The sequence below is a fragment of the Diorhabda carinulata genome, chromosome 10 (genome assembly GCF_026250575.1).
Source record: "Diorhabda carinulata isolate Delta chromosome 10, icDioCari1.1, whole genome shotgun sequence".
In the NCBI taxonomy this organism is placed as follows: domain Eukaryota; kingdom Metazoa; phylum Arthropoda; class Insecta; order Coleoptera; family Chrysomelidae; genus Diorhabda; species Diorhabda carinulata.
This window is the reverse complement of record NC_079469.1, coordinates 8,238,493-8,251,008: the sequence shown is the minus strand read 5'-3', so window position 1 is coordinate 8,251,008 and position 12,516 is coordinate 8,238,493. Positions and strand designations below refer to the sequence as shown.

The window sequence follows — 12,516 nt, the reverse complement described above, 5'->3', positions numbered from 1 at the left end:
GTCTTGTAGTAAAAAGTTGGTAATTCAGTAAATAAAAAATGTTTAACCATTTTAGAAACAACAGCATCTTCAAAACCTGCGAGGAAATTAACGAAATTTTTAATTGAATTTTTTATATAGATGTAGGTATAGAATTTCCAGATTTAAGTCACTTTAAATATGTTCCAGTTACTCGGTAGATGTTGAAAGGAGCTTTCAACAATATAAAATATATTGTCAGATATAAGGCAGAATTTTCGGATAGATAAGTTGGAAAAACACCTCATAAAATATAAAAGAAGATTTTTTTGAGTTTTGCTAGAATAATAAACGAATTTCTCATTTATTAATAACTACAACTTACTAAATAAACGTAAATAATTTGTACTTTTTTAAATTAGTGGCTTCCAAAGTGGTCCAGGGGCACACCTAGGGGTCCATGGAAAGCTCTACAACAGGGTGTAGTTGAATTTCGATGGTTACGTCTGATTTTTTTGACAAGTTTTGAAAGTGGTTTGGGAGTAAAAGAAGTTTGGGATCTCCCGTAAATTAAAAATATATGAACTGTGCATCTTTTTATGCTTATTTTGAGCATATTTCGTCATGTTAAGCATTTAAATTCACTCTTTAGTACTAAAGAACCAAAAAAAAATTCTTTTTGAACATGTTGGTTTTTTTTATTGAAATTTTTCAGCGATATATGGTTTATTAAAGCTGTGATTATCACCCTTCAAGAAAAATCATTTCTTATTAATTTTTATTTCACCCTTAACTGGAGGATGATTCCAAAAACTAGTAGCTTGTCTGATGAAAATCTCAAGTGAAACGTTGAGGTTAGAAAACAGAAATGAGTCGCGGGGGGCGTAATGATCTCATGTTAATGTTTCAACTTTTTGGGGGTGAACATCATCCCTTAACTATCCCAAGAATGGTCGCTCTCAATTTTCCGGTCAATGGAACCGTTTTTCCTGTTTTCGGAATAGGTTCGCCCTTTACAATCCACATCTGAGTTGTTTTTCGGTTCATGAATATAGTGGTGGATCCAGCCTTCATCAAAAATTACGGATGAACGCAAAAAATCGTCGCATTTTACTAAAATTGCGTCAATAAGACTTGGGAAATGTTAATCCGAATGCGAATTTAGCCCAGAGTAAGCAAACGTGACACCCAACACGCAAATAGTTTAAGAGAGCTTCTCATTAGTCAATCTCGCTGAATCAGTCTGATTCATTTATAATGAAAATAAATTCGTTCACACGTTTCGTATTTGCTGAACACATCAAGCAGCCATTTCATTTTCAATATTTTTCTATCACAAAAATGAAAACCGTTGTTGCAATTAGCAAATGTCCAAAAATGCCTGTGGGTTTTATCCAGTCAACGTAAAACCATTTTGAACTGGTACAGTAAATGAGAAAAACTGCAACAAGATGTTCTCATGCAACAGTTTGCATTTATTTTCCATAATTTACCAAAAGTAGAGTCGGCTTTCACTTTCACCGAACGAACCAAACTGATGATCATTTTGAATGAACAGGTGTTCTCACGTTCGTTATTCATTCAGATCACTAAATCAGTCAGATTCTTCCATCTCTCTAACCTTAATCCGATGATCATTCAGTACCATTTCCGGACGAAGAAAAATTGTGTTAATAAGTAAATTACTTTAACACGTGGAAAATAAACGAACTCAATAATCTGCGCAAATTGTAAAATGTTCCTAACATTCCAAATGCACCTTAGATGATTATTTAATAAACTATTCGGTTGAAACTAAAATTAATTTGACCTCAATCATCTTAAACATTGTACTAAATTTAGGCATTCAATGGCGTAGTGATGATCTGAATAAAAACATATAAAAATAACACGTGTCAATATTTTGGAAAAAAGAATGAAAATTTCTGAGGTTATTTTTGTTTGCAATTCTAATCTGAAGCCAAAATAGTACGATAGAAGCTTGGTTGATGCAGTAAATTGACGATAATTATAAATTACTGGTAACCCAATAGAAACTCCTAGCACTGTCTATCGGTGTTACAAGGGCTGACTTAAACACCACGGCGGAAATCGGCGAAATAACGTTGTAAACAAAACAATACTGCCAATACAGGTTAACCTGACGTATTCTGTACTCATAACCTCAAAAAATTAAGAAATTAAACTAACAAATTTAAAGTTGGCGAACTCTTAGTTTAAATTTACTGTTAATTTTCAGCATGAACTACAAGTACCTTTCCTGTGTATTTCAGCTAATAATGTAATTTGTTAATTTTGTGTTTAATTTTTAATTTTGGTTGCAAAACCAATTTAAAGTCAGGATTTTAAAATATTTGAGGTTAAGTACTCAAAAATTATAATTTTTTACATAATTATTCCATCATAAGAGAGCTCGAATAGAGTAGAATTTTTAAAAAAATGTAAAAAAGCCTTTTCTCAATATTTTTCTACCCTAAACTATTTAAATATCAATCAGGAAACGTAGAAACATCACAAACATAACCTAAAAATACCAAATTCTTCAATATTGATCATCCTTTTTTAATTGATTTCCACTGCGCTAGGTGAACATGGTCCTGAATCCTTAACTCTAAAATAAAATCCTGAAACTAGTCGTAATCAAGTATAAATTGATGATTAGATTGATTAATGTAAGAGTGTAGAAAACAAACGAAAATCAAATTTGTTTTAATCGTATTATATTTTTCATTCTCAATAAATATTAGTATAAGTATCATATTTGACTAGAAAAATCCATTATATTCCTATAATAATCAATGTAAAATATAAATAAATAAAGCTTTGTACAAAAGTCACTTGTACAACTTAACACCGTTTGTTGAAAAAAGCTTGTCATCTAGATACATAATATTTTTAACGCATTCCTTTAAAATATTGATACGATTTGTATCCATCATATGCATAAATGAAACCTAGAATCGTTCCCATCATCTGAAACAACAAAAATTAGTGGCAACACAGAATGGCAACAATAAAAAGAATGGAGAGTTTGAGATAAAAGCAGTGGCGTCATGTTGTGTAAAAAAACCGTATTTTCTCATTTACAAATTAACCTTGGTACTCAATGGTAGTGAATATTGAATTATAATTACATTTTAAATTATATTTAATGATACTCGTATACTTACATACGCAGCACTCATAGCAGGATATACTTGAAAAAATGGCGTTATAACGTACATCGGTTGTAGAAAAGTATACACTGCCCATCCCAAATACGAACATGATCCAAAGTAGCTCAAAGCTGCCACAATATTAAAAAGGGTTTCCTAATACATAAAACGTATAATTATAATTTATTAATCCTTCGTGAACGTAAAATTAGAGAAATAAAAACATGGAAAGAATGGCGTAAATTATTGATTTTTTAATTAGAATTTAAACATTGGAAATAAAAATATATCATTCATTTGACAAATATTAAAAAATAGGACAAATTTCTATATATAAATATATAAAAATATACATTTATATAATTCAGACAAATAACGTTCTCTCGTTTCCATTCGACCTTGTATATATATATGGGGGGATATTATCCATTCGAATAGATCTTGATATTTGTATAAATTAATCTTCAAAAATATATTCCATAATATATCAACATATATATACATATTTAACAATTCTATTAAATTATTGTTATATAATAATCTTTAAAGAGTTCTTCTTAATGTTGAAAAGAGATAGCGACAAACAAGATTCTATTCATAAGGTTTCATTTTGATCTGCTCTAATATCTACCATTTTTAACGTTATGGAGCAATCTAGCAATCTAACGAACTGTCAAAATCACCTGAGTGCCCACTAGAAAATGGCCGCCGTGGGCGAAACAAATGATTGGTTTTTGTGTGGTACATGAAGTTATTTGTTGGATATTAGACCTTTTCAACTATGCAGTATTGTGCTTATTGTAGGTAAGCGGTAAATATACTGAAAAGCAAAGAATAGTGAAAACATGTGGAAAATGAGCGGGATTTTGATAAAAGTTCTTTTCTTCGGAAAGGAGACTCCACCCAAAGCTTTAAGTGTATATATATAAGGACAGTTTAAATGGGATGGAATGTCCTACTATTAAGGTGCCAGTTACCTCGTTTAGGCTGCGCATGCTTGAGAATGCGCAGAATCGAGCTGAAACTTGAAAGGATAGAGAAAGTATTATCATTTTGTCTTACACCTTCCACTTAAACACAAAATTATTTTGAAAATAACAAAAGTAGCTTCACTTAAATGGCTGTCACTTTTTTCTCACTACTCGCAATGTCATTGATTAAATAAAATTCAACACATAGTCTTTTCAAAGTTGGTACTTCATAAACGTCATATGGATTTGTCAATAGCAGCGCCATCTGTGTGTCAGTCACAGGATTTATTGAGTGTTGTGATAAGTCTAAGGGAAGGTATGTTCTACTATAAACGTGCCGACTATTTTCTCACGTTCCAGATACCTCAGGTTCAGGTTGCGTATGCTTGAGAATGCGCAGAACCGAGCTGGAACCTCGGAGGATATAGAAATCGTAATCATTCTGTCTTCCTTAGTCGGAACAGCTTCTGATAATATAGAAACTGTCCATATAGAAGTATTACATAAATGCTTGCATCTCTCGGCTGCCATTGAATTATCATTTTGCAACTCATGCTTGATAAACTTGAACGCAACAGTGGAAAGCTACTTGCAGACTGACTAAAGCTTCAAATAGACTCAGTTTTAGCTGTATTAGTTCCACTGAAACCGATCTAAAAAGTATCTGTGGAGTCCTCTTAATACCATAAAATAAAAAACGATTGTTTACCCCATGGCCGCCATTTTGATGTACATCATCTATTTTCTTAGATTGACTAATTGTCAAAATTATGATTGTATATTATTTACATTCAAATATATTCTAAAAAAATCAGTTTTTCTAATTATATTAACTTCGAAAAATTAAATATCGCCAGCATAACCTGTCATGTTTACCTTCACATTTATTATGTCCAAAAATTGGTATAACGGAAATTATTGTATATCCTGTAAGTAAATCTGACAGTTTTACAACGTTCCGGCATAAAATGTGCAGTTTCTTAAAAAGAACGATAGTTAAGCAACTAACTATTTGACCGGTAAAAATCCGGGGCGTGTGTAAGTAGCCTGGTACCGATAAAATATCGGCCCATTTTACACTGGCCTTCCAAAATCGATGTTAAATATTTTATGGTCTGTAAATCTATTAATTATTTTCGAATTCTACATATTTGTTTTTGAAACAGATACTTACGAATAAAGAAGATCTCAGTAGATTCAAGGATTTCTGAGAACAAACATAACTGAGTAGCAACAAAAAGCTGGTCAACAGACACCAAGAAGCAGTTGATAAAAAGGACTGATATGATGTACCAAGCGTTGAAGAATACTGAGCACCAAAATTTAAAGCTAGACTTTGACAAAAGAATCCTAGAATCTGGAAAAAATATATAAAAATGCTACAATAATTTTTGCAAAATGTATTATATTATTGTAATCAGACTATTTAGTTTTACACCAAGGCCCATGTTCCGTGTACATCATGTTTTTTATTCTCCTTAAACCCCATTTATCGCTCTCACCTTACATTGCTGGATATTATTACTCGTATTTTACAATATTTTGTACTTTTTCAATTTATAAATTGATATTTTAATCCTTTAACCTTTCGTCTATGTTCTAAGCTGTCCAAGTTTCTGGCTAACTATAAGTCGAACCGCTCTCTTTTCTATTGAGTCGAGTATCTTCAGGGTATCCTTGGGGGCCGGGCTCCAAATGTGCAAGAAGTATTCTAAAGATAGACGAATCTGGGCTTTGTAGAGAATTAGAAGCTGTTGCAGAGTATATAGCTTTTTGGTCTTAAAGAAGTTATAGATCGGGTTTGTACTTTTGTCGAGTAGATCTTTGATGTACAGGTGTGTCCGTCGATAGCGACCTGGATGTATCGGTCCTTGAGAAAGCTACTAAACCAGCTGATAGGTAAGGACGACAAACCGTAAGTTCTTAATTTATTTAGAAGGTTGGTTAACGACTTTCTCCATGTAGATTGTTTACTAAAACCGAATAATTCGGAACCAGTGTTATCAACGAAACTCGATATAAGTATATTAAGGCGGTTAATTCAAATAGGGATCATGTGCCTCTGGGATCGAGTGTACCCACTTTTCCCCTAAACATTTTTGAACTAAATATTGATAAACATTATCCCTCGAATTTTGTTGAATTTATTTCCACACTGTATAGTGAAATTCATGAAACGAATCTATTTGAAAACAAATAGATTCGTTTCAGTATTCATAGTTATTTAACAGTGAAAAAACGCATTGAAATGTGAAAAACAAATTAAAATACATAGTAAAATATTTGCAGTAAAGTACAACTCTGACAATTTTTCTTGGAATTTACTTAACTGTATACGTTGAGTTTTGCAAGCATTGAGCAATGTCAAATATTTAAACGACTTATTAGTGCAAATTTCAATAGATCGTCTTAATAAATTTTCATTAGCATAATTGTTACACTCTACTTTACCATAATGTTGTTAAGAACAAGCTCGCGAAATGGGCCCTTGGGCCGGTCCTTTCCAGCTACAATGGAATTTTAAATTTAAGGGAATTCGCGAGGCGCCTATGATCTGTTTTTTATAAATGGCGGAAGTGCCTTCAATTGTCACCTTTTAGAACTTTTTATTATAGAAGGCGGTTAATTTGCAGTTTTTCTTTTAAATAATTCATAGGAAAGTCTATTTATTTATTTTTTCTGTTTCTTTTTGCTCTAGAACTTTGTATAATTTTATTTAAGTATATAAATGATTTGTGTAAAAGCAGTTAAATAGTTTTACAAAAATAGTCGTAGTGATTAGAACGAATTAGTAAAAGTAATGGCAGAAATTATTTAAGTAAATTATTATAAGTTATGCTAAGTGTAGTGTAAAATGTTCAAATAAATTAAGAACGTAAGAGATAGTGTTTGTTAATTAACCCCACGAATAGAAAGAGTGTAAATATGTAAAAGAGGTTTCTTTGATTCGCCGTTATCATCGATGATTAATTTTAAAGTCATAATCTGTATAATAATACTAAAAAATGTATACAAAAGAAACCGTTTGTTCAAAATACAAACGAACTGGGATTGATTTTCGAGAAATTAGATTCAAATATATTTATATTGAAGTTTCCTTCTCACACTAAACATAATAATAATAAATTGATGATAATTTGGGAATTTTTTGTATTCTTCCCTTATTTTCTGTTTCTTGTTTTGCCACCGTTAGAATGACAATTATAATGAGGAATATTTTTGTTCTAATTTATAGAGAAGATGCCATAGGCTGAACTTCCCAAAAACGCCAATGAAATTTTACAGGTGACGTCGATATTTTTGAAATTTCCGCGATCTCGTAAGGTTGAAAATCGCGGTTATTTCGTGCGCAGGTAAGTAGGAGCAGATATATCCGCCATTTTGTAAGTTCATTGAATTAGTGCTAAATAAAACATTGCAAGTTTAAAACATTTTTTGTGGTTTGGTTTTTTGAGTCAAAATTAAAAGGAGTACTTTCAAAAATGTAAGTAGTTATTAAATAATCCAATGTTTCCTCAATTGATGATTAATTTTTTATTTTTAGACTCTCATATTATTCACAAATAACATCATCCCAGACACAGACCCTCCAAAAAAGATGGAACCTTTCCAAAATAGCAGCATTTATTTCTATTATTTTATTGCTCTTTCGGGATCGGGATGCTATCGATTCGGTCAGGTTAGGTTAGGTTAGGTTAGGTCCGGTGCGTTTACTATCGTATTTCTATTTTTTCTTCTTTTTTCGTGGCACGAATAGGCCTTTTTTGACCGAATTTTTAATTCCCTATCATTTCTACCTTCCAATTCCTCTTGGCGTTTGTCGGAGGTTTATCCGAAATATTTAAATTGAACTACGTACGTGAAAAAAAAAACAAATGACGAAATGGATATTTAAAATGACGAATGAAAGGAATATGAGGTTAAGCTGAAAATTATCGATGATAAATATCCTTACACCTTGTAAAGTCTGAAATTTAGAATATTTTACCCGGAGTAAAGTGATCATATTTTAAAAATTATATGTCGCCCCATATAAATCACATGATTTACTTTAAACATAAATGTAAAGTCATTTGCAAATTATTTGTTACACCATAGATATAACTAAAATATAGATCGCCATCTGGGAATACAATTATCCATACATTATTTCAAGGTCTAACATTGTCTATCTCTACGGTATTCCAAATAATTTGCAAATAATAGTACAATATGTACATAAATGTATTTACGTCTACGCTTTACCGTAGTTAAAGATGTTATTTTTTACAATAACAGTACAATTATTGATTAATACTAGTGTATTTTTTAACCAGTATGACCAGGAGAGATGGTACATTTCAGGTCTTTAAAACTAACTAGTTCAAATGTAAATATACCAGTACCGTACTGATAAAAACAGTACGGATGGTCATCTTACTGGAAGTTATATGATGAGACATGTTAAACTATTTTATATTAATACGTACGTAGGTAATGAATAATTTCTAATCGCATTGAAAATAATTCGTGCATTGTTGAGACATTATTGGAAACAAAAGTTAAAGCAGCCGTGATAGCAAAGAAAATATGTGAAATTGAGTGAGAAAATACAGTTAAGAGCGAACGAGACAGCGTTGGTTTAATCGTATTAATAGTAGGGCTGGACAATTATCAAAAAATATAATCGATTATCGATTATTTTCGACATCGAAAATAATTGATCACTCGAAAATAACTGACTAATCCAAAATAATCGATAAATCGGAAATAATCGATTAATCGAAAATAATCAATTTTCGATTATTCGAAAATCGGAGATAAAGCTTCAAAAGAACGATTGTGGTTTGATTCCTACAAAAAAACACGATAAAGAGCGAGTATACAACTAGGAACATACAGAAGACATTATGGTTTGATTCCCAATAAAAACAAATCAAATAATGAACCTACAGAAGATATTTGGAAGTAAGATTCTGATATTGAATTATGTTGAAATAATTATTCAGAAAATAAATGTTTTAATCGTTAAATTGATTATTATATTATTTGATTATTTTAACGATTGTGTGTATGCCATAGCCGCGAATCTTTTTAACGACTTCAAGATTATCTAGCCTCGGCCGCAAGAGGTCTCGGCGATATTTTCCGTTTAATCGATATTTTTCGATTATTTGATTATTTTCGATTAATTGATTACCGATTATTTTTAAAAAATATATATCGGTTAATCGATCACCCGATTAATCGATTATTTTGCCCACCCCTAATTAATAGTAGAAATTGTTCGCTTTCAGGTCGTCCATCTGCTTGAGATATTGAGGTTATAAGAGAATTAGTGAAAGACTAACCTGGTACCAGCACGCGCCGATTATCGGACTTCTTTGGATTTCTTGGAAAGTCTTGTTGTGTGTCTGGTGAAATTATGAAGGTTTGTTTATATAGTGGACTTCGAAATCATACTAAATAATCCAGCAATTGTTACCGAGGTATAAAGTGGGTAGTTGATACAAATGCATGAGGTTTTATCGGTGAAATATCCAAAGTTAACCGGAAACAGATCTTACAATAATACTAAACCACGTACTGCGATAGTTACGCGGAATATGATTAGTGGTATTGACTTCCTACCACATCCAGCATTTAGCCTGAACCTTGCACCTGATTACTATTCATACGAGTAAAAATGTAAATTCAAAGGAAATGTTGAAAACGCAGTGCCAACTTACTGAACGTTGTATACGATGGGCTATACTTCGAATATAAAGGTTGTTTTTTTGTATGATTATTTAATAAACAAAGTGAACATTGAAAATTGAAATTATTTATGAGTCACCCTCTATACTATACTCACTCACAAGGTTTTTTGTTTCACCAATTTTTCAATTTATTCGACTATAAAATAAAAATTTACATAATAGGATAAAATATAGTTATTAAATTCTCCTATAGCTACAGTTAATAGTAAAATTAAATAGTTTTGTCTATTAGGAATTAGGAAGTCTGAATTTTATAGGTTGCCATTTTTAAAAACTCATTTCCGCTTCCACAACGAATTATCAAAAAAATAATTTGCAACAATTCGACGTTTACTTACGATTTGTGCCAGCTTGATGATTCCTTCTGTACTTTTCAAGACCTGAAACTGTAAGCATGTACAACAGCGACAGCAACAGCAATTTATTCCGCTCTGTCCACTACCATATACTGTCACTACAGCTGGACCCCTTTTCATATTTGTTCAATCGTTCAAAAAAATATCACTTTCAAAAACAAGCTACTTCTATTAATATTCTAAATATTTGAATCAAAAAAGTTTAGAAAATCATTTCCAAAAAAAATAAATAAAATTAGTATTCAATACAAATTTTAAAAATAATTACCCGATGATTTTATTGAAAAAAATACTTTGAAACAAAATGCGACTAGTTGAAAATGTAAACTTTCTAGGGGCGACGTACGTACTGAATGAACTGTCTCTTCCAATGGGGGTATTCGGTCGAGTTATTTTTGGAATCCCACATACAAAAATATTTAGATCTTCCTGTGTGACATTTCCTGAGAGGCACGAGACAATGAAATTTTATATATGAACACACGCCGACGAAAATTCAGCAATTTGTTCTTCAAAAAATAGCAACAGCATCATCATTTCTAATATATTAATTAATAAAACATTTATCATAAATAAATAAATACAATATTACGTAAATATAATTTAATATAATCAACCCTTAACTACTAACACGTAATCCAACAGACTCTGCGTACAATTTTTCCTAAAATGTTTTATTTTTCTAAAAAGTATGTTAAGAACATTCTGTCATCCTGTTTGTATAGGTATAGAAGATCAAACATTGACGTTACGCTCATAAATAATACACTCGTGGTCAAAAATAACGCACCACTCAGAAAATATTTTTTTGTTTAATAAATTTAAATTAATATTGCTAATTTGCAATAAAACCAAATTTTCTTAAAAATAAAACTTGAATTCTAAACATTCATATATTTCATACATTATATTTCCGCCTCTGGATGTAATTGTTGCTAACATTCTTCAGGGCAAGGTTTCAATTAGGTGCTGTATCACTTCTTGAGGTATATTCTCCCATTCCTCTAATGCCGCTTGCTCAAGCTCTTTAAATTTTGAGGAGATGGATTTCGACGACGAATGCGGCGTTTTAAAATGTCCCAAACATGCTCAATAGGATTCATATCTGGACTTCATAGTGGCCAGTCCAGGGTATGATTTCCTACTTCGTTTAGGTAATTCAGAACATCTGCCGCAACGTGTGGTCTAGCATTATCATGCATTAAACGAAAATCATCACTAATAAATGGTCAAACCCTTGGTTGAAGGGTTGAACCCCTTAGACTGATTCTTGTCTCATCAATAAATAAAACGGTACCAATGTACTAAATTCCAATCTAAATGCTGCCTTGCAAATCTTAATCTAGCATAATCTAGCAACACGATTCTGCCTAGTTAGCAAAGTTGCCTGGAGAGCTCTTCTGTTGTGTAGACCAGCATTCTGATGGTGTCGTCTTATTGATCTATCAGAGATATTTACTAGTCGGACTTCTCGTAAAAGGCTGTTGAGCTCGAGACTTATCATTGATCGATTTCTTAATGAATTTAATTGCAAAAAACGGTCATCTCAAAGAGTTAAAACTGAAGGACGTCCTTGGCGTGGCCTTTTGTTTAACTAGCCTCGAATTTAACACACCTTGATTGACTTAAATTACTGCTGTACACAAGTTGATACAAAGAAACATTAAAATATGCATAAAATTAAAATTTTAAAAAACTACAAAAACAGTTATTTGCTGATAAGAAATTTTGCTACATATAAAATACTTTAACTTTTTGTGATAGAAAAAAAAGAAACCTAAAAGATTAACATTTTAGGTTTTGATATTGAAATAAAGGGTAGTGCGTTATTTGTGGCCACGAGTTTAGTTTTAATATATAACTCATCAGTATACAGTTTGGCAAATACATGAGTTAATGTCGAGAAACGTACGAGGGGCACGATGTTAAAATGAGAAAGTATTCGGATGACAAAGCGGGTGATATGCGCTTGGTGAATGAGTACGGTAAATAATGAGTAAAGTACTAAATTCTGTACCCCAGAATAAAATATATATTCTATCTCGGTATTCAGTGAAAACAATGAACGTAGGTACCCACACAGTGCTCTTTTACTATCTAACAGACACAATAGAACTGACAATAATAGTCAAGTATATCTTCTTGAGGGACCGTACTAATCCCTTCTACCATCATCTAGTAATCAGAAGATGAATTGTTGCAACTTGTATTCACAATGAGTGGCTCAATCATTTCATCAGTATTATTGTCCAGCTTTTGTCTTCTTTAATAGTACGATTCACTGCCTTTTCCCAGTTTTTAGTGCAGGTACTACTAACCAATTCCACTGTGTCAATAA

The 12,516-nt window shown here is 31.7% G+C and overlaps 1 protein-coding gene and 1 long non-coding RNA gene across 2 annotated transcripts; one reads left to right on the top strand and one right to left on the bottom strand.

The window, feature by feature from the left end:
* Window positions 1–2,667: 2,667 nt before the first annotated feature.
* Window positions 2,668–10,434, bottom strand: LOC130898718 (protein singles bar). Its single transcript, XM_057808192.1, has 4 exons — window positions 10,161–10,434; window positions 5,259–5,441; window positions 3,129–3,269; window positions 2,668–2,931 (listed from the first exon to the last, which is right to left on the bottom strand). The coding sequence occupies exons 1-4, from the start codon at window positions 10,296–10,298 to the stop codon at window positions 2,854–2,856; spliced, it is 540 nt and encodes a 179-aa protein (XP_057664175.1). The 5' UTR covers window positions 10,299–10,434; the 3' UTR covers window positions 2,668–2,853.
* LOC130898719 (uncharacterized) lies at window positions 7,434–9,878 on the top strand. The gene is made up of 3 exons (XR_009059929.1): window positions 7,434–7,568; window positions 7,629–9,031; window positions 9,361–9,878. It is a non-coding gene; the product is annotated as an uncharacterized LOC130898719 (long non-coding RNA).
* Window positions 10,435–12,516: the final 2,082 nt, after the last annotated feature.

What these genes read in the sequence shown, in the direction of transcription:
- LOC130898718 (XM_057808192.1), bottom strand. Translation starts at nt 10,298, where the DNA reads ATGAAAAGGGGTCCAGCTGTAGTGACAGTATATGGTAGTGGACAGAGC. An exon ending in TCATCAAGCTGGCACAAATC is followed by an intron (nt 5,442 to 10,160) that starts GTAAGTAAACGT and finishes TATTTTTTCCAG; the next exon opens with ATTCTAGGATTCTTTTGTCA. An exon ending in CTGCTATGAGTGCTGCGTAT is followed by an intron (nt 2,932 to 3,128) that starts GTAAGTATACGA and finishes TTGTTGTTTCAG; the next exon opens with ATGATGGGAACGATTCTAGG.